Below are 20367 nucleotides of genomic sequence, written 5' to 3' on the forward strand. Positions count from 1 at the left end.
TCCCCACCCTTTTCAAACTGACATACATAATAACACACCGCTTGGAAGCATCTACTGTTATTTATTTGGGTATCTTTTCAATTGGGTGGGCATCTTACATGAAATTGATTGAGATTTCTCTGTGTATCACGGATCTACAAGTATTCAAATGTTTAGTATTGTTTTCTATATGAAAGCATGTCATCACTATAATTACAATTAAGAAAGCCTTTTATTGTGTCATAGAGATCACTCTCATATACATATTCCATTTCCTGCTAGAAAATATAAAATATAACTTTGTGTTCCACAAGGTACTGAATCTCTACATGACTGACTTCTTCATTACAATTAAGACAATGGCTGCTAAGGATTTATCGATCTACACAGGCTTAAAACTGCACCCAGCCTCCACCAGAATTATTACTTGGGTTTGAGTTAGAGCTAGAGGAAAAAAAACAGGTTTAGTTTAAATTGCACACACATTAACTGAGCGCACAGAAGGGACAATAAATGCAGAGTGTTACACTGCTATTTGAAGTTAAAACTTGTAACTCTATTAAGCAGCACCCTTAAAAACATGCCAAAGTGGTAACTTAAGAGGTTGACCTCAGAATGGAGACTCAAAAGGAAAGCAATGAAACGTTATAGCCTATCTTACAATAAAAGCCACTGCAAATTGCCTAAATGATATGGGTTTTATGTCAAATTTGGTTAATCATTTTTGCCACTAAAGAGTTCTTCGATCCAGCAATGAGATTTTCTAGCTGCTTATTAGAGGTAATAGTATTATCATTGAATAATACAATTGGGATTGGATAATAGGGACCACAGCCACTCGATGAAGGTGGTCGCTCAATAAAGGTATAAATACAACTGTATGACTAGAAAAGCTACAGACAAGCTGTAGTATACCTAGGTGGTTTGGGTAGGTGTGGTTGAATCGGGGGAAATAAATCATGGTTGAAATGGCGTTTTTTGCCTCTGTGAAAACAGAGGGGGTTTGCTGATATTTACAGGCCTTTACAGGGCTCTAATAAAGAGCTAATGCTGTAAACATCAGTAAAGTCACTTTGTTATTTCACTAATTGGTCAATCAATAAGGCTGAAGAAAAGAATACTATGGGTAAAGCTAAACCTACCTGTCAGCAGAGGTAAAATCTCCCCAGTCCGACAGTCCCTGCTGGGAAGCTGGTTGATTTGGTGTTGATGAGGATACAAAGTCAGAGAATAGGGATTGAGAGGAGATGGGGTTTTGAACTTGAGGAGTTCGTCTAGGAGAAAGCGGAGACATACCATCACCAACCGCCCCGGGGGGAGGGGCTAGTTTGGGTGCAGTGCTCCCAGGTGGAGGTGGGAAAGCCCCTATCGATCCACCAGCTGAAAAATAAAAACAGTCAAGCAGCAAATGGTCACAGAACAGTCAAAGATAATGTGAAAAAATCAACTGCAAACAAACCAAAAGAGTAAAGAAAGCCATTATCTAGGGTTCCGACAGATTTAAATTAATTATCTAATTGAGACATTTAGCTTTTTTTTTAAATGTACCGCACTAAAGGAGCACAACTTTTATTGAAGGTATTACCAGTATGGCCTTCTCATTTCATCACAGAAACAGTGGCACCTTTTTGGGAAACCCTGTAATCCCTGGGAACCTTGGATGCTATAGCGAATGAATTCTTAGTGAAAGGAAAAACTATTCAAGCTACAGTAAATCAGACATTTGCAAAACTAGGGCTTCACATATCAAGTTGCAAATACTTTAAACCAAATATAGCAAATACACATTTATGTCTATACAAGCCCAGGTGTCTAGCCATTGATTCACAGAACATTGGTGGCTATATAAAGGTAACCTTCATACTAAATAGTCATACTTTTGTGTGCCTGAAACATTGCTTACCTGGCTTAGGTCTGTTTGTAGATTTTGAACTCTAAATTGGATAATAATATATGACAATCAGGTTTTGAGTCATATTCAGAATGGCAAATCACAGGTAGCCCAAGCTCTTTATTTGTCCCTATTGATATTTATGGTAAATAAAGGGCGTAAAACAAAATTATTGAAAAATAAAAAACAACTTGTTGAAAAGACGTGTGTAGTCTAGTGAGTTGTGTTTGTGTTTATTTTTAGAGAGTTCAACTCACACTGCACCTTGTAATTTTAGAAAATCTTGTGTTGATTGTAACTCTATAATATTCAGTTTATTTAGAAAATCTTCCTACCCCAATATTTATGTGTATAGTTTGTCCTTCTTTGAAAGCCAAGTCCAGCTTGGGCTCATCTGCTTTTGGCAAGCTTTTCTCTGCCTCAAATTGTTCATTCTGCTTAACCCACCTGAAAAATCACAAAAATAGATGAACACTTGAATAAATGATCACTTCTCAAAAACCAAATCAATGAGCAAGTGTTAAACATGCAAGTCAGCGCAAAGTGCTGCAGGTTTTGCTACTTGTGACAGCTTGTGTTTTATTTGGCCTCCAGCTTGATATCATAGAGTAAAAGAATCTCTTAGACTATTTGACCTTTTGCTATTTGAAATCTGTAATTAAGTACCTTGATGTAGGTAGGCCATAACAAACAGTAATTTGCAATCACAGTTTCTGGTGCTTACTTGAAATGATCTTGTAATGCAACATTGAAATCAAATGCATCTCCTCGGTCTGAGAAACCCATTCCTATAAACGCATGCCGTCCTGTTGGACATCAAAGCAACATATCTAAACAACACTTTTCGGACAAACTGTCTGGCAAGTTATTTTGAGTTATTTCAATATGAGTTATTTGAGTTATTTCTATATCTATATTTCCAGTATAAGCGTACGCTACTTTATACTATTGTATAGGGGAGTAATTTATTAAAGTAAAGTTAAAGTGATTTGTTACAGTGACTTACCATTATCATCGACAATCTTTAATACAAAGTATCTGCTGCTATCCAGGACCCCCTCTACTGCTAGACCAGGGTAGTTATCCACTGGACACTTAGCAAACAGTTCACCTAAATAAACATAAACCAATAGTTTATCAGGAATTTGTCAACAACTTAATATTCCATCATCATTATCCTTCCACCTAAGCTGAGATAGCCCACATTTTTTTTCTCCACATCTTGTCTGCCAAGGGACCCTGTGTCCCTAGAGAGTGTATAAACAGGGATTGACAGTTTGCTGGACCTCTTGGGGGGGGCATGTTTTTAAAAAGCATTCACAAAATTCATGTTATGCAGAGGAATACTTATGAGTTGTTTAAGCCCTTCTATGGAGGGGGAGAGGTTATAAAGTCCTGTAACATTTTCATCACACTTTTAAATGCAATAAGTAATGTCACTGAAATCTTTACAAAGAACTACTGTATGTGGCAGGTGTTATTTATCATCAAATAAAATAATCACCTGACGATTTATCTTCAATCTTTATATAGCATTCTTTGCCTTTAGCACAGACTCTCATTCGACCAGTCCAATCAGGCACATCAAGCTTCCAATCAGCAGCCCTAAGAACACAAGATTCATCAAACACGACGGTAGAGTCAGAGGCCAAGATTTAAGACTGAGGGCCGAGAGTCAAACTGATAGGCCAAGAGCTGAACAAGACATCTGAAGAAATGAAAATATAATTTCTGATATTTTCAAATTAGTTTCACTTTTACCCCACTTCTGAATTTTGTTATTAATCTATAAACATAACATAGCCACAGGGGGTGCGCAGGGTGCACGCCCACCCTCCCCCCTTGGCAGCCAAAAAGTGGGTCATTTCTTATTAAGGAATCTTCAAATACTATGCGTTTTCCATATGATACCTATGGCTGCACAACCCCACCCCCCCCCACCCCCTCAGCCAACCCTGGGTATGCTCCTGTAGTCATGTAGAAAACCTTAAAAACAACAAAGCTCCCGGTCACGATAATATACTAAACGAGCTACTAAAATATGGTAAAGATACTTTACTACCCTACCTAACTAGGTTATTCAACATCATTTTTAGGTCAGGAGTGTTTCCACAAGAATGGAATCTGGGTTTTATTATTCCAATTTTCAAAAAAGGCGATCGCTCTGACGTCAACAATTATAGAGGAATAACACTTTTATCATGCCTCAGTAAGTTATTTACATCTATACTTAATTCAAGACTCTATGACTACCTTGTGCAGAAAGGATATCTAAAGAAGGAACAAGGGGGGTTTAGGAAAAAACACTCAACAGTAGACAGTATATTTATTCTGAAAACCGTTATCGACAGAGTAGTAAAAAGCAAACCCAAGAAGAAAAACAATATGCTTTTCACTTGCTTCATAGACTTCCGAAAGGCCTTTGACAGCATTCCTAGAGATAAACTATTTGCGAAAATACAACAAGCTGGTATTTCTGGAAACTTTTACGAAGTTCTAAGATCAATGTACTCCAATGATATATCGTGTGGGAAGATAGGGGATTCAATTAGTGAAAGTTTTAGATGCATGGTTGGGGTAAAACAAGGATGCATGTTGAGTCCAACTCTTTTTAATCTGTTCCTTAGCGATTTACCTGATACCTTAGCGAAATCTTCAAGTGCCCACATCTTAGGCAACACAAAATTAAATTGTCTTCTGTATGCAGACGACTTAGTACTTTTCTCGGAAACAAGTAGTGGTCTGCAAGACCTTTTAAATAGACTTTCTATCTACTCAGAAGAAAATAGTCTAAAAGTCAATACTTCAAAAACTAAGGTGATGATTTTTAATAACATAGGCAAAGTAATGAATAACTATCAATTCCTTTTGAACAGGGAACAATTGGAAAATGTCAAATCTTATAAGTACCTAGGGCTAGTATTCAGCGCGGTAGGAAACTTTAACTTAGCAAAAGAGGAGCTTAAAAAAACCGCACTCAAAGCTTTATTTAAGTTAAGGAAAGATCTCGGTATTCACTTTAGATCAGACATTAATCTTACATTAAAACTGTTTGATGCACTGATCAAACCAATTTTATTGTATGGCAGCGAAGTATGGGGTGCCGATAATAAAAGCTGTGTTGATGATAGAGATCCGCTTGAATCAGTACATCTTAAATTCTGTAAAATGTTACTAGGAACTGGAAAAACGGCTGTGAACAATGCGTGCAGAGGGGAACTAGGCAGATATCCTCTTTGTATAAATGCAACATATAGGAACATAAAATACTGGACCAACCTTCGGTCAAAAGAAGAGGCCCTCTCAAAAGTAGTTTATACAGAATGTGTAAATAACCCTCACGTGTCCTACTGGACCCACAAAACAAAAGAAGTAATTTTCAAAGCGGGTTTTGGGTTTATGTGGCTCTATCAAAATGAAACCGACCCTACATTGTTCCTTGATATTTTCTCTAAACGACTTAATGATATGTATTTTCAGAAATGGCATGGGGAAATTTTCAATGACCAAAGGAAAAACAGTAATGAAATGAACAAACTAAGAACTTATAGAACTTTTAAAGACAAATATGAATTAGAGAATTACCTTGTAGCCATCCCTAATGTGAAACATAGAGTTGCGCTAACAAAACTAAGAATAAGTAATCACCAATTGCAAATTGAGAAAGGCAGACATACGAGGCCTTACACAAAGGAAAAAGATCGGATTTGCCCAACATGCAAAAATGACGTGGAAAATGAATTTCACTTTCTAGTACAATGCCAAACATACAAAGAGCTACGAAATTCAGTTATCCAAAATTTGCAGCGCAATCAAATTACACAAAAACGCCTTTTCAATTTACTAATAAATCCGCCAACTCAATTAGCAGGGATAGCGGCAAGGTACATTTCCGAATGTTTCAAGCTAAGGGAAACGCTAATATGAAAAATTAAACCTAAAGCACAATAGAAATCTGAAGTAAGCAGAGCAAAAAAAAAAAAAAAAAAAAAAAAAAAAAAAAAAAAAAAATACAAATACAAATAAAAATAAAAAAAGGAAAGGGGAAAAAAGGGAAGAAAAAAAGAAAAAAGAAAATACAATGTAAAACTAAGTAGTAATTAAAAACAATCAGAAAAGATTTAGAAAAAGAAAAAATGAAAGAAAGGAAATACAATGTAAACTAAAACTAAGAACAATCACATAATAGCTGTTGTACGTCTTATATACGTACTATTTTACCTTTTTTTAAAATTTTTTGGTCACTAACCGATGTAACTTTACTGTTTCAAGGGACCAATAAATAAATCTGTCTGTCTGTCTGTCATGACACCATTCTGACAATTGGACTTGTGTCTTCTCCCTCTGTCTCCTCTCTCCCCCCTGTACTCACTACACCCATGTATCAACAACATCTGTCTCCCAATGAAAGAAAAACCTGTGATGTATTTTCATTCACTAAGAGTATAAATAAAATTTATGCAGGCAATAAATAAACAGCATTTATAATGGTTTTATGGTTCACCTTTCCCTTAAATCTTGTTTAGATATCGAATGATCCAAATAAAATAGAGAGGGAAAGAATTGAGTATTCCTTAAGCACTTAAATGCAGTACCGGCTTCTTAGTACGGAATGCTGGGGTAAGTAAAAAAGTTTGTTCTGTATGGCGGGTGAATACACAACTAACTTATCTAGGCATCACATTACGTTATGCATTAATTTCCACTAATTATAGACAAAAGGATCAAAAGGAGTCTCGTGGGGTCGTACGTTACCGCAAAGAAAGTTTTTTAGGCCCGTCAATAACAAAGTTCGAAACCCTTTTCTCCGCGACAGTCTCCCGTGTCGCTGGGCTTCTAAAAGCCACGACTTCGCTCTTTGATCAAAGCATCGTCTCTTCTAGTCGACACACACCATATAATACATGCCATGATGCCTACCTATATCCTCTGCTGGTCGTTCTAGGCGGAATTTTATAAATAAATACTTCATTTTTGACGCACAAAATGCTCTCATATTCGGCGTCCGCCATTTTGTGTTGGAAATATAACCTCGGTCCAGGCCCCACCGTTATCTGCTCGGTTACAAACAATTCCTTTTTTTCGATTTCAAAAAATATCTTTGTATAACATTTTTTTTTTTTGGAAAAGGAGTTTGAGTTTAAAGGAAAATTTATAATAGTAGATGTACCGATATATTCGAGCAAGACTTGAATTATCGGCAAATCGGTCTTATGATGGATGGCTAGCCACGTGACTCGACTGACGACGGCGTCATTCGTCTAGCTGCGAGGTCGCAAAGTACCATCGCGATCGTCAATGGAAGTCGAAGGTTGAATAGCGAAGAGCGCTATGTCGGACGTTTCAATCCCTAATTCTCCTTCATTTCGGTTAAGACCGAACAGGGGTTGGAGTTCTGAAGAGATTGAACATCTTATAACGCTTTGGCGCGAGCACGAAGAGCTGTACGACTTGCGACATGTCGATTACCCGAAGCGCGACAGGCGACGCTTGGCGTTTAAACACATCAGTGAACAACTTGGAATTACAGGTTAGACTTCATACTTTTGAATTTGTAAATTGAAGTTTACTTAGCAGTTCACCCCTATAAAGTATGTTTCGAATTTGGTAATGACGGAAGTTATATTTTCTCGTTTGGTGTGTCACTACAAACGCCAAGCGCAAGCCGATATAAACAAAGGTGCCGACCGATTTGTGTGTATGTAAGTTAAGTGTTCTTTTTTTAATCTTGCCTGATTTTATTATATATATAAGTTTTTCGTTTGTTTTGTAATATATAAAAAAGAAAACACATACCTGTCAACCTCCGAAAATCTCAAGGCTTGAGAATTTTTTTGGGGGAGGGGTGGGGTATATTCATTTTTTTTTTAGGAGGGGTAGGTTTAACCTTGCAGGCGTTTGCCGTATAGAAAGCTCTCGCAAACAAATCCAATTATAGATCTCACAAGGGTGTTAGATAAATCGTTAAAAAGTGGGAGATTTGGTGCTCAACGCGGGAGAGCGGGAGGAAGGGGTCCAAAATCTTGAGACTCCCGCCTAATGCTGGAGAGTTGACAGGTATGCCTTAGGAGGAACCAGAAAAAAAAAGTAATGAGAAAAGATACAAGAAAACGCAAAAAATGCTTTTAAAAATGCTTTAAAAAGGGTTTAAAATACCAGTATCAAGCTTATATAAATGTTGCCAAAAAAGAAAAGAAATGCCTAAATCAAAAATGATGTCTCATATCTTATCAGGACCATATAATGTCCTTTGATAGCTCTGTTTACTGTAGTTTACTTAACTTTATATACTCAACCTTTTTTCATGGCTTTAGACCATCCATTGAAAAAAGAAATCATGCAACTCATAGGTGGTGGGAAAGGGGGGTACTTTGGGTTAGAAAGGGAAGGGATTATTATCGGAAAACAAGCCACCAACATTCGACCACCCTGTAAAATACTTCACATAAAAATTACCCTAAATGACTGATGATATTTTTTTCATATTCAAACCCATTTTTTTGCATACATCAAGTCATTATTTGGAATTTTTCATAATACTCAACCCTGAGTGTTTATTCAATGATGAGCTGGAATAAACATTTTTTGAAGTGAATATAAACAGTGTTGAATATGCAAAAAATAAGATTTTGTCTGTAAAGTCTTAGTCTTTGCAAGTTTGGGAGATGGGTGTTTCTAGAAAAAGAAACACCGAGGGACTAAGGTTCAGATTAAGATATTTGGGGGGAATCTGGGAGAGTGGGAGATTTGTTGCAAAACTGGCAGATTCCTTCCTAAAGGAAGGAGATTCAAGGGGGTCCTTGGGGGTGGGATGGGGGTGCCCTCTCCTTCAGATCAATTTTTAGAAGGAATTTATGGAGCTAAAATACCATACAGTATGTCATATGCTCTATATATTGGTGCCCCCTTTGGGTCACCCTCCCTTTGGCAAATACTAGATCTGCCATGATAAAACATAGACCAACAAATTCTGACAAAAAAACACACACACAAGAAAAGAAAAGTAATGTGAAAGAAAGTAGAGAAAGATTTGGATAAATTCAAAAGGGTCAAGTACCTTATGCCAGCCCCTTGTTCTACTACAACAAATAGAAAATCACAGTAGACATGTCCCCCCCCAATGACCAACTGAAGTGGGTATTTTCAATCTCTCTATAAAAGTAGATAGTGGTGATTGTACCATTTCTTAGATTCTGCTAGGTTTAGAAATTTGCTTACCACATGTAATGTACTACCTTAAGGGGTAAGGATTGCTGTTGAACACAACTTCCTTATTGTTAAAATTAGTTTTGATGTATAGATAGATAGATTTATTTATTAAGGTCTGTATACAATTGAGTACATGTACATAGGCTGATGACCCTCCTCCTCTTGCTACTGTGAAAAGATTGAGGAATATTGATTTATATCCAGGCTACTTTTTTCTTTCCACAGTACCAGAAATAAAGAAAAAAATGACCAACCTAAGGACATATTACACAAAAGAGATCTGGAAGGAAAGACCTGGTGGCAAGATGGGTACTGATGAACCCAGCAAAGAGCCTTACATTTCCAGGTGGCAACACATCCATTCACTAAGTTTTCTCAAAGAAAACTGTGTCGCTTCTACAAATGATCATCCTATGGTTAGGTCATATAGCACCAGCCAGATGTCCCCTCCTGAGTTCGACAATGACCAGAATGATGACAATGAAGAGATATGGGAGGAAGGAAAAGATGGTGAGCAAGTTGAGGTTACCGTTCATGTCAATGGGCAGAACACAGAGGGTGAAATAGAGCCAGAAGTCCGTACAGTGCAAACTCCAATATCTAGCACACCACTCAACACCCCCTCCTCAACATCCCATGGTAGACCAGAAAAGAGGCTCAAAAGAACTGCCGAAAACTTAGAGACAGTAATTGCAAAACTTCACAAGAATCCAACTCCAAGTGTTTGTGAATCAACACTGGATGTCGCTAAAAATCCTGACCTAGTATTTGCAAGTCATGTAGGCTTGACACTGATGAACATAAAAAACCAACGCACAAAGGAGCTGGCAAAGCTAAAAATCCAACAAGCTTTGTTTGAAGCTCAGTACAGCACACCACCAACTCAAGTTGTAGTCCAGGAACCACAGACCTTGCAGATACCGGCACCACAGGTCCCCACAACATTCAATGGTACTACGTAAAGAGGCACCAAATCTATTAGTTTAGGAATATTGTATATGTCACAGAGAGGGCTAGGGCCTAATTGTTCTCATTGTTTATTCAGTTATTTAAAAGAAGTTATACAAGTTTTTAGGAAAGTCCATGCAGAATTGTAGCTTGAAGAGGACAGTCTTACTTTAAATGCTTGTCAATATGTTTGTAACAAAAAATGTATTTTCAAGACTTTGGATTCAGCTGATGTGAGACTGGTGTTTTCTTATTGTGAATATTAGAATATCATATAAATCAATATTCATAAATTATGTAAGTTTTAAGCAATTGATTTGAACCATTTTTATTAAGAAATAATTGAAATGTACATCTAATTTGTATCGATTTTCCTGTAGTAGGTAATTCATCACACATGAAAGCGACAGGGTCTTTAACATTAGGGCAGTTCAATTTTAACCACATGAGAATATTAGGCCATGGATCAACAATGTATTGCGGAAAACCTGCATCAACGGGGTGCCAAGGATGTCACGCTAGGCGGCACTTGAGCACAGGGTATGGGGCTCTCTCTTCATGCTCTACGAAAATCCAACACGCTACTTATTATGTACAAAGACCTATCTAATAAACTCAAATATCCAAAGAAGGCTAAATGATGTTTTTGTTTACTTAACATTCACTTTGGCACAAGCGGATTGGAAACCTTAGAGTGGGGGGGGGGGGGGGGGGGGGGGGGGGGGAGGAGACTATCTATTTATGGTAACACCTGATAGTTTCCAGACTACAATACACGTCCTCTTATATTGTCTATAATGAGATTAACGAGTGTCCTATGCAAACTTGGCCAAAACTTGGTAAGAGAGCCTAGCCGTCTCTCTTGCCGAGACTACCCCTTGACGCGCTTGGTCGAGTATTTGAGTTCTACATTATAGATCTCATGTCAACCGGATTATGGATGTTAGTGTTTAAAAATCATAGGGCGTTCAAAGTCTTTTCGCGAGGTTGATTTGACGACAGTACCGAGCAAGTGTAGGAGAAAGAAGTACCACAAATTGGGCCTCAGGATTGGACGTATCTGAATAATTATAATATGTCCATAATGTGATGAAGCATCTTGCGTTTACTCGGTCATCATAAAAGCAAAACGGTCGACAACCTTTCAACAAAAATACAATTCTTAACTATTGTTCAGCTGGCATTGACTTATAACTTATAGAACAAAATGCTAATCTTTATGTCCTTTTCGACTGTATAAACAAATATGTTCCTAAGCAGCAGACCCTACAAAAATATCAGGTAGATGTATAATTTTACGGAATTCCGCTTGGGTACAACATCATCGAATAAAATATACCAGGCTTCGCAGGGGACACTTTAATTTCTATCATTTTTTTCTTCTAAGTGAGCTGCCATACTTTTATCTTCAGTATTGCAGTGAGAAATCTTGTAAAAATACCTCGAGAAATAGATAGATATTGATTTCCGTGTATAATTGGATATGGACTACACTAGCAACTAAAAAGTCAGAAAATAGAGATGCTTGTGTCGAAATAATGAATTCTAGACACTCAAAGAAACCATTTTTTAAATGGTCAAATTTTCTAAAAGGAATTTTTGAAGGGAGTATTATTTTGCTTGTACTTCCGTTTGAGAAAGCATTCCTGATATCCTGCAAAGGTCAATTTCGTAGTTTCGTAGTTTGATATGTTTTTGCCGCGTGTTCGAGGGATATTTTTGCGTCACATGTTGACGTCATCGTTTAGTTAATGACCTGCGCAGTTTGAACAGCCCCTGCATCTCGTTGGCAAGAACGCTACGAAGAAATCATGGCGGACCTAAACAGCAGCCTCACAGCCATGGACTGGCTGCCTAAACTTAGTGTGGGAAATGCATTTGGCGGACCAAATGCCCTTAAATCAAGTAACAACAATAATGTCGATCCTAAGGATAAATCGGCGCTTAGGAAAGCCCCTGGATCGCCGCTCGACCCCAGCGCTGTCCTGGACGAAACAGAGGCGAGACAACACCAAACCAAGGAAAGCAAACCACCTTATTCCTACGCAAATCTTATTACCTTCGCCATCAACAGTTCCCCAGAAAAGAAAATGACCTTAAGCGAAATATATCAATGGATTTGCGATCATTTTCCGTACTATAAGGAAGCTGGCAATGGCTGGAAGGTATGGAGTTCTGGGAAGATTTATTTAGGTCACGCTTATCATCGACATGTCTAACAACACATCGCAACTCGTTTTATGTTTTCAGAACTCTATTCGACATAATCTGTCATTAAATAAATGTTTCATCAAAGTACCAAGAAGTAAGGACGACCCAGGAAAGGTATATATCCGCTATACCCTCAGAATAAACCTAATTTTACTGTAACTAATCATGTTAACATGGATCCTGGTGGATTCCCCTCTCGTAAGAGAGCCCAACCAACGAGAAAATATTTGTTGACAGTATTTTGTCGTTCTCTCAGGGATCTTATTGGGCCATCGATCAAAACCCCCAAGAAGAGTCTCCAGGCTCTCGGCAGAATCGGAAACGGAAAACCAGTGAATCTCGAGTAAGTTTGATCTAGTTATTTTAGTTGAAGTAAGTAAGTTTATAACAGCCTTACGGACGAAATTATTGCGAGATCTTTGTGTTTTTTTCTACAAACCCACTTTCATCACCTTCTTGGATGTGTGGTTAGCTCAGTACTGTCAGACTTGCTGCCATACATCAGTAATTGAGACATTAGTTATTGAGATTCTCGCATTTAACATAGTAATAAAATCGGTTAGCCAAATGGCGGGAGAAGCGAGGCTAATTCGCGGGAAATATTCAGCCTGTTCGGTGTAAATAAGTTGTCTTTGTTTACATTTAGATTCTCGTATAAGCATATCGATTCGCCTGTCCAATAGCTCGTGCACATGGTTTCACTAGTTTTTATCTATTGCATAATACAGTGTTTAATCCAGTGTTTTGTGCATTCGATTCTTTATATTTTTACGCTTGGACGGTGCCATTTATGTCGCTACGATTGTTCCTCTAAATATTGCTGCCCACACAAACGATTGTATCGCCGTTGATAAAAATTGTGAATTTAAAAATATTCGTGCAATATTGAGATTTAAACTATTTGTTAATTTTTTATATGTATTTTTTAATTATATTTTTTTATTATTCCGATCAGGCCGCATGATCAAGTTTAACCCACGCCTCCTCTGTGGCTGGGCTCCACTCTAGTACCCCTGGAATCTTTGATTGTACCACCGACCTTATGTTATCACATATTGACATATATTGTACATACATTAAACAACACTTCATCAGGCCGCATGATCAAGTTTAACCCACGCCTCTGTGGCTGGGCTCAACTCTAGTACTCCTGGAATCTTTGATTGTACCACCGACCTTATGTTATCACATATTGACATATATTGTACATACATTAAACGACACTTCATGGGAATATTTGAAAATTTCATTGTGGTTCTTTGTATAAAAGCAGTGTTAAAAATGTTTCGTGATAAACAACCTTCATGAAATGTTGTCTTTAATGTTTTGAATAGTTGCAAAATATTTAATCTGATATTAAGATAAGTTACCTAATGATAAAGCAATACGAATTCTTTTATGATGACATTGTTACCACATTAAACACTTAGGTTTGTAGGCCCCATAGAGGTGATGGCTCTTCTATCTTAGGCATCAAGGGGGAAATAGGCATTGGTGCATATATATATATATAATTCATATCAAAATGTGAGGCTGGTTTGAGTTTATTTCATTTTTATGCTAAAGGCTAAAGGGTAAGATATAACTTAAAAGTCATGCGAATGCGTATTTGACCACAGCAAACACAAAATGCCTTTTTATGGTCACACACACTTTTTCCATTGAAACTTGTCTTGCAAAAAAAAAAATCAAGTTGCATGTTCTTGCTTGCCTTTCCCATTTATGGCCCTTTAACTACATGCATACTTTCATGAATTATAATTCTGTTGCCCAGACCACAAGGAAATATCAAGAAGCATGTTTACTTTTAAGTTTGCTTAAACTTTATCTAACTTCAAAATTTTAAGTGGGCCTTTTGTTATTTGTTTTAGCTGTTTTAAGACATCATACAATGTCTAGTTTTTTGTTGTTGTTGTCTTTGTGCTTTAAACAGAGAAATATCTTTTTGTGTTCGAAAAAATAAAACAAAATAGGTGTCTGTTCTGGCCATTTTGTTGCCTGAGCACTAAAGTCTTGTGGCATCTAGCACAGCAAGCCAAGCAGGAATTCTCTTTCAGCTACCACGGCCCCTATGACTCTTATTAGTACATGTTCTAGACACTGCAAGTTGCACCTAGCCATGGCAGTTGTTTTAGTGATACTAGCTGCCAACAAACCACCTGAGATAACCTTACTTTTCTTACTGTGTCAATTGCCATTACTAAACAAGTGAAGTATCTAAGGTAGCTATTTGGATGTCTCTTCCAATGAGATCAATCATGCAATCTGACTCATTTGACTGTCTGACAACATTTTGTTTCAAGATAGTGAAGGCACAAGGGACTTCCCTGGTTGAAAGAAATCACTATTGAACTCACTACGTACAGAAGCTGGAAATGAGTAATTTGATAAGATTTTCTTTTTCACAATTCATAAAAGCTCCAAAAAGAAACTGGTGTCAGTAGGGCATCAAAATTAAGAGAAAACTTGATTGTAGCAAATGTTCAATCAGGATCAGACGTGATCCCATTATTTATAGCATGGTGTGAAATTTACCTAATTACTATCCCTTTGGGGCTTCTATTAGGTCTGCTATCCCCTAGGGTGTCTCGAGCTGGTTGTTAAACAGAAATGAATTGATTCACTAACAGAAACATTATTTGTGCAATTTTATTTCAAAACAGGTGCGATGTGTCTAGAAATCCTAAAAGATATCTGCTTTAACCCTATTCAGACTGGACTTTTTGAGCTATCTGTGACTGGGGGAAGGGGGGTGGGCTAAAAGGCCTCTATATATGATATATGTCAAAATATAAATAGATATGTCAAAATCAACCTTTAACGGCTTCACAATGCAAAAAGGCCATAAAACCATTTATAATAATTCTTTTGCTAAGAATTTCCGCCATCTTGGGTCTGCCAATTTTTGATCCGCCATCTTGGATTCTCATGATTTTTGCAAAAGAAAAAAAATCTGGAATGATTATGAAAAAAAAAATTGTATGTATGTATTACTGCTCATAGTAATGATAAATGTATTAGCTTTTAAAGTGTCATCTAGTAAATCTAGTGGCATTTTTAATAACAGGTTTGAGAGAGCAAAATTTACCCACCCCTCCCCCAAATATCAGAGCTAAAAACATTGTAGCACTGTTGTGAAACTTGTCACCTGTAGCGTCGATACACCACAGGCGGCCCAAATGCCGCCAAAAGGGTCACGTGTTGTTGTTGTTGTTGAGTGTGTGTGAATGAGAATGGCGAAGAGTCACCAAGGAATGTGTGTCGCCAAGAATGAAGGCTCAAGAGTCGTAAGTTTATTTCCCGTTAGATTTTTATATTGAGCTATTGATTGTAATTATGTATTTTGTTTATGTTTAATTTTGATAATACATGCGAACGCGTATCAAATAGAATAGAAGCAGCGAAAGGTGCCGAGCTGGATAGTACGTGAACGAGTTGTCGTACTATTAGAAACTCTTGCGGACGTTGATTTAGAGAACTCACACACCACTACATCACCTTAATTATAAAGTCAAAAGAGGCATTTAAATCTGAGAAACAGGACCAAAATATGAAAAATTCAGTACTTTTTTAGTTTTTGGGAAACCTGCGGAAAAAACGTTTGCCATGGTAACATGGAGTGTCTCCTCGACATGTCAATGGCATCATAACGTCTGCAGATAGATTTTAGGAAATGTCACCAAGTTTTAGCCCGATAGCTGCTATAGTTCAGCAGAAGTTATAGCAATTTTCCTGGAGGGGGGCTTAAATTGCCCCCCCCCCAGTTTGAATAGGGTTAATTAAATCATTTTTCTTTAAAAACACCAATTTTTGTGTCTCTTAGGGAGTTTTACAGCTGTTGACACCGATTCTGGTTTTGTTTAGTGTCAATTTTTTGTTCTGCAAAATTGTGGATTCATGTATTTTTCTCTTTTTACAGTTGTCTCCTTATGGTGTTGATGAGAATTCTTGGTCACCTGGGTCCAGTCAGAGCTCAAATTGTACTTCACCTGGTGGTCATTCCCCAACACTCAACTCCCTTCACATGGATCAGTATTACTCCCAGTCCCCGAGCCACAATGGGTTACAAGGGGCATCTCCACACTCATCTAACAACTTCAATCTGAACAACACACAGTCTTTAGAACCACCTCATAAGATCTTCCCAGAAGTGGCATTTGAGGATCTTAGTGCATCGTTCAAGAATCTTTACAAGTCTGTATTTGATGCATCGCAAAGCACAAGTGGTTTTGGTAAGGATTGCTCTATATTTCTGTTTTTTTTTTATCTTTGTGAACATGATTTATACTCTTTAAGTATTGATTTCTGTTTGAGATATTAACCTGTCTTCTAACATACAAAGCTTTTGCTGAATAGAAAATAATTATATAACATGAAAAAGACATTTTTGTACACATTGCTGTTGTTGTCCAAAAAAAATGATGCCATATGCTTGATAGCTGAAAAAGCTAATTATTCTTGCCTATAACGTCTTACTATCGTTTAGATCAGGGGGTAGTATTGGCTATTATATTTGACAACTCTCGATAGATTCTAAAATTGATAAATCCTGGCACATGTCTCTAGTCAGAGCTCCATGCCACAATGTTGCGTAAGCATGCAGTATTACTGATTCCAGTAATGTTTACCTGTTTAAAGCCGCATTGTCACCAGTTTATCACAGAGGTCTGATGGAAATCTCAACAGTTAAAAGACAAAAGAATCCGATATATTTAACAGGCTATCCACTCTAAATTATCAATCACATCCTCAAAGAAACGAAAATATTGCTTTCAATACTTTAAAATACTTTTGCGTTTTCGGTTTAAAATCTTTGGAGATTGTTACGAAATTGGCTGGAAGTAAACTGGCGACAATGCTGCTTTAAGCATAACATTATATAAGGCCAAATGGCGCTTTGCCCAAATTTGTATCTTCTGGTTCAACTGAGGAAGACTGTACTAGCAATGCTGGTTGTGGTAAAGATCTTATTGTTTAATTTTACAGGTTCAATGGGCACCACCACATCTAGTGAGATATCTCCTGCCCCTACTGGTGCATCAAGCCTATCGTCAAGCCTTCCACAAAACCAGCAACAGCAATTCATTATGCAAAATATGGAATCCCTGATTGAGAGCATGAACAAAGGGAACTGGCAGGAATTCGATTTGAACCAGTGGAATAGCCTTATGGAGAGCATGAAAGATTTTAACTTTCAAAATTTAGGTTTTGATGCTGGACAGTGGCAGGAACTGGCATTCTCCTTCAGTCATTACTTGCAAAGCCAAGGTCTAGCCTCTAGTAATCAAGGAGCAATGCCAGGTTCATCACAGAATACAGCCTTACTTTCTAGTCCGCGGACTCCTCCTCAGCAGTATTCAGGCACTCCACATTCATCATTGCAAGGATCCCGCACAAGCTACAGCAGCTCTACGAGTTTCAGCGGAAATAGTTCTACACACTCTGTACCTGGAATCAAAGTTACCCCAGTTGCTCGTCCATCTGGTGGCAATGCGGATGATGAGGATGAGGAGGATTTTGACTGGGAGTCAATCTTATGAATGAAATAACAATACTTTTGGTCTTGATGTATATAATTTTATATGTAATATATAAAGGAGGTGAAAAGTGTGTGCCACCATAGGTTTATTAAGTGTATGCAGCTATCTATCTATCTTAGATAAAGCAGTAATCTGCATTCGGTCCTGTTGACCTGGTATAACTGTCTGCCATCAGACTTCAGAACAATGGGTTAAAATGTTATGAGACATATCTAAGTTCAAATCAACTTTAATATAAATCAGGTTACCTTTTTTGTTCATTGGTGCACAAAGTGCAAGAGTGCGAGAATTTCGCATTTTGTAAATAGCATGAGGTTGTGATATAATATTTTAGGAGGTGGAATAAATGTTAGCAGATATAGTGCTCTGGCTGTGCAGGATAGGCTAACTGTGGCTGGCACACAATTAGATGGCAGTCTGTTTTAAAAGTTTTGTCCTATATAGGATTATGGCCCTACTTGGGGGAAATAACTGGATATGTGCTCCTACTTATTATGTTATCTCACTTTTGTCTAGTGTGATCTAAGTCCAAAATCTATCAATCATAGGGCGTGTACACAGGGGGTTGCCCAGGGTGCATGAGTACCCCTCTTGGCGGCCAAAAAGTGGGTCTTTTTTTTAAGGAATCTTCAAATCCTATTCTTTTCCGAAATATGATAGCTATGACTGCGCACCCCCCTCAGCAAATCCTGGGTATGCACCTGAAGTGTACTGCAAAATCTGTTAACATTCTCTCAGATAAGCTAGACAGAAAGTGTGGATCAGGTATCAATTGAGGCATGTCATAGACATGTCATAGAATCCTCACCAAAGAGGACTATAAACTGTTGATGCAGTGCATGTCAATGTCTAAGTGTATATATCTATAATTTAGTCACGCATAATATTTTTATTAAAGTGAGGTCATCTTAGGTAATAGTGTGAATGCAATATTTATTGAAATAGAGACAGGTTGTACAGGAATTAAACACTTTCATTTAAATGTGAGTTGTTCTATGTGATTACAGTGTATTACCTGCATTTATTAAAAACAAATTGAGAGGGGTAAGGGGAGACCAAACATTTTCAGAAAAAATATATTTGAGTCCTAAGGTAATCCTGATTATGCACATGGATATTTGACAAGGAAATCAATAAAAAATAGGGTGAACAAAAATGTTACAAGTCCAGAGCTGTAACAGGCAATGAAATGTTGGGGATGGGGTCACAATACAGAAATGTAGGAGGTGCACATTCTTATTCGGGTCATTTCCTTTTAATTTTTCGAATTATTGGGGGAGGGGCACATGCCCCACGTACCCACCCTCTGCTACAGCTCTGTATTTCCTTTTTCGGAGAATGAAATAAAACTTTCTTTTGATACCACAGAATCTCAGGAAAGCCGTTTAGCAGAAACGACGCGAGAGAGCAAGAGCGAATGATTATACGACACTCGGTAGTAGTACTGCGCTCGCTCACACTGGTACCCTCCCACCCACCGTGCAGATTTGCGGTACTGCGGGCTCACCCAAATTACAAAACGATTTGGCGGGATATTGAAAGCTTCCATAATCTTTAAGCTTTCAGGCATCGACCTTTTAAAATTCAATATATATCCTTCCAACTCTGGACACAATTACTGGAAAATTTGTAAAAACAAATATTTGTAAGGACGCCGCCAGTTCCAAGGATGGATGAGCTGTCTCAAACTTTGGATCATGGCATTGTGATTCCTTGATGCATAAGAATTACGCAGTGGTTATTCGTACGGATCCGTATCCCGACTTCAATGCACTTTTCGATTCTTAAGGTAAGGCTTCTTCAGGTGTTCTTGTAGCTACGGTGATTTTAGATAATCATTTCTGTTCATGCGAGTCTTAGCCTCCTTGGGTATTCTAGTAAATGTTGGGATGTGGTGCATCCATTTCAACCCAACTTGGACAGAAATCTTGTGAAATCGTGGAGATACAGTAAATATGTGGAAAAAAAAAAACAAGAGAACCAATGCGGGTGAATGCAGAGAATTTTAGAACATTCTCACAAAAATCAGCTTTTGTGCTGAGGTCCAAAACACATTAAAAGATCAAAGCTGTTACTATCGGGCACTCACAACAACAACAACAACAACTGAACAAAAAAGAAAAGTAAACAAATGCATACATACATCAGGGATTTTCAAAATTATTGCTTTTCTTTTTTTAGAGGATTAAACTATTTGCACTCCCAGTGCCACAATATTTGAACATTAGGTGCAAACATAAAAGAAGTTGTTCCGATCCCTGGAATTTTTTTATATTGAAAAGTGATTGGTGGAGGGGGCTAAGGGGAAATGATGTCCATGAAGGTATAAGGGGTTGCTCATCCTATCCTTAAGGTGACACAATGATGCTTACCCAAAATACCTGAACTTTATACATCACTTCGACTGAACCCATCACTTCAACCGAACCCCACATAGTCCATGGGCCAGAAAGTGACCCCCTCCCTACCCCCCCTCGGAGATTTTGGGAGACATATATCATCTGAAAGCCCTTTCCATAGTGATTCCAAAAATATATGTATACGCTTCACATCAAAAGGCTCTGGGTGTGGCGGTAGAGCGTGGTTGTT

The 20367-nt window shown here is 37.8% G+C and overlaps 3 protein-coding genes across 3 annotated transcripts; 2 read left to right on the forward strand and 1 right to left on the reverse strand.

Annotated features, from left to right (window-relative positions):
• Window positions 1–41: 41 nt before the first annotated feature.
• Window positions 42–6934, reverse strand: LOC5507752 (NECAP-like protein CG9132). The gene is made up of 8 exons (XM_001628343.3): window positions 6791–6934; window positions 3375–3475; window positions 2877–2981; window positions 2595–2676; window positions 2206–2317; window positions 1883–1913; window positions 1122–1359; window positions 42–423 (listed from the first exon to the last, which is right to left on the reverse strand). The coding sequence occupies exons 1-8, from the start codon at window positions 6880–6882 to the stop codon at window positions 372–374; spliced, it is 813 nt and encodes a 270-aa protein (XP_001628393.2). The 5' UTR covers window positions 6883–6934; the 3' UTR covers window positions 42–371.
• Window positions 6935–7114: 180 nt separating this feature from the next.
• On the forward strand, window positions 7115–10655 carry LOC5507740. Its single transcript, XM_001628318.3, has 2 exons — window positions 7115–7400; window positions 9305–10655. Exons 1-2 carry the CDS (start codon window positions 7202–7204, stop codon window positions 10039–10041), a joined length of 936 nt encoding a protein of 311 aa, XP_001628368.1. The 5' UTR covers window positions 7115–7201; the 3' UTR covers window positions 10042–10655.
• Window positions 10656–11782: 1127 nt separating this feature from the next.
• Window positions 11783–18760, forward strand: LOC5507739 (forkhead box protein J3). The gene is made up of 5 exons (XM_001628319.3): window positions 11783–12192; window positions 12278–12352; window positions 12495–12581; window positions 16158–16470; window positions 17225–18760. Exons 1-5 carry the CDS (start codon window positions 11839–11841, stop codon window positions 17776–17778), a joined length of 1383 nt encoding a protein of 460 aa, XP_001628369.2. The 5' UTR covers window positions 11783–11838; the 3' UTR covers window positions 17779–18760.
• Window positions 18761–20367: the final 1607 nt, after the last annotated feature.

Source organism: Nematostella vectensis, chromosome 3, assembly GCF_932526225.1.
Source record: "Nematostella vectensis chromosome 3, jaNemVect1.1, whole genome shotgun sequence".
NCBI lineage: Eukaryota > Metazoa > Cnidaria > Anthozoa > Actiniaria > Edwardsiidae > Nematostella > Nematostella vectensis.

Coding starts and splice junctions, on each gene's coding strand:
- LOC5507752 (XM_001628343.3), bottom strand. CDS start 6,882: ATGGCGGACGCCGAATATGAGAGCATTTTGTGCGTCAAAAATGAAGTA. Junction 3,476..6,790: donor ACGACCAGCAGAGGATATAG/GTAGGCATCATG, acceptor TTGTGTTCTTAG/GGCTGCTGATTGGAAGCTTG. Junction 1,360..1,882: donor TACAAACAGACCTAAGCCAG/GTAAGCAATGTT, acceptor TTTATTTTTCAG/CTGGTGGATCGATAGGGGCT.
- LOC5507740 (XM_001628318.3), top strand. CDS start 7,202: ATGTCGGACGTTTCAATCCCTAATTCTCCTTCATTTCGGTTAAGACCG. Junction 7,401..9,304: donor TGAACAACTTGGAATTACAG/GTTAGACTTCAT, acceptor TTCTTTCCACAG/TACCAGAAATAAAGAAAAAA.
- LOC5507739 (XM_001628319.3), top strand. CDS start 11,839: ATGGCGGACCTAAACAGCAGCCTCACAGCCATGGACTGGCTGCCTAAA. Junction 12,353..12,494: donor GTAAGGACGACCCAGGAAAG/GTATATATCCGC, acceptor TCGTTCTCTCAG/GGATCTTATTGGGCCATCGA. Junction 12,582..16,157: donor GGAAAACCAGTGAATCTCGA/GTAAGTTTGATC, acceptor CTCTTTTTACAG/TTGTCTCCTTATGGTGTTGA.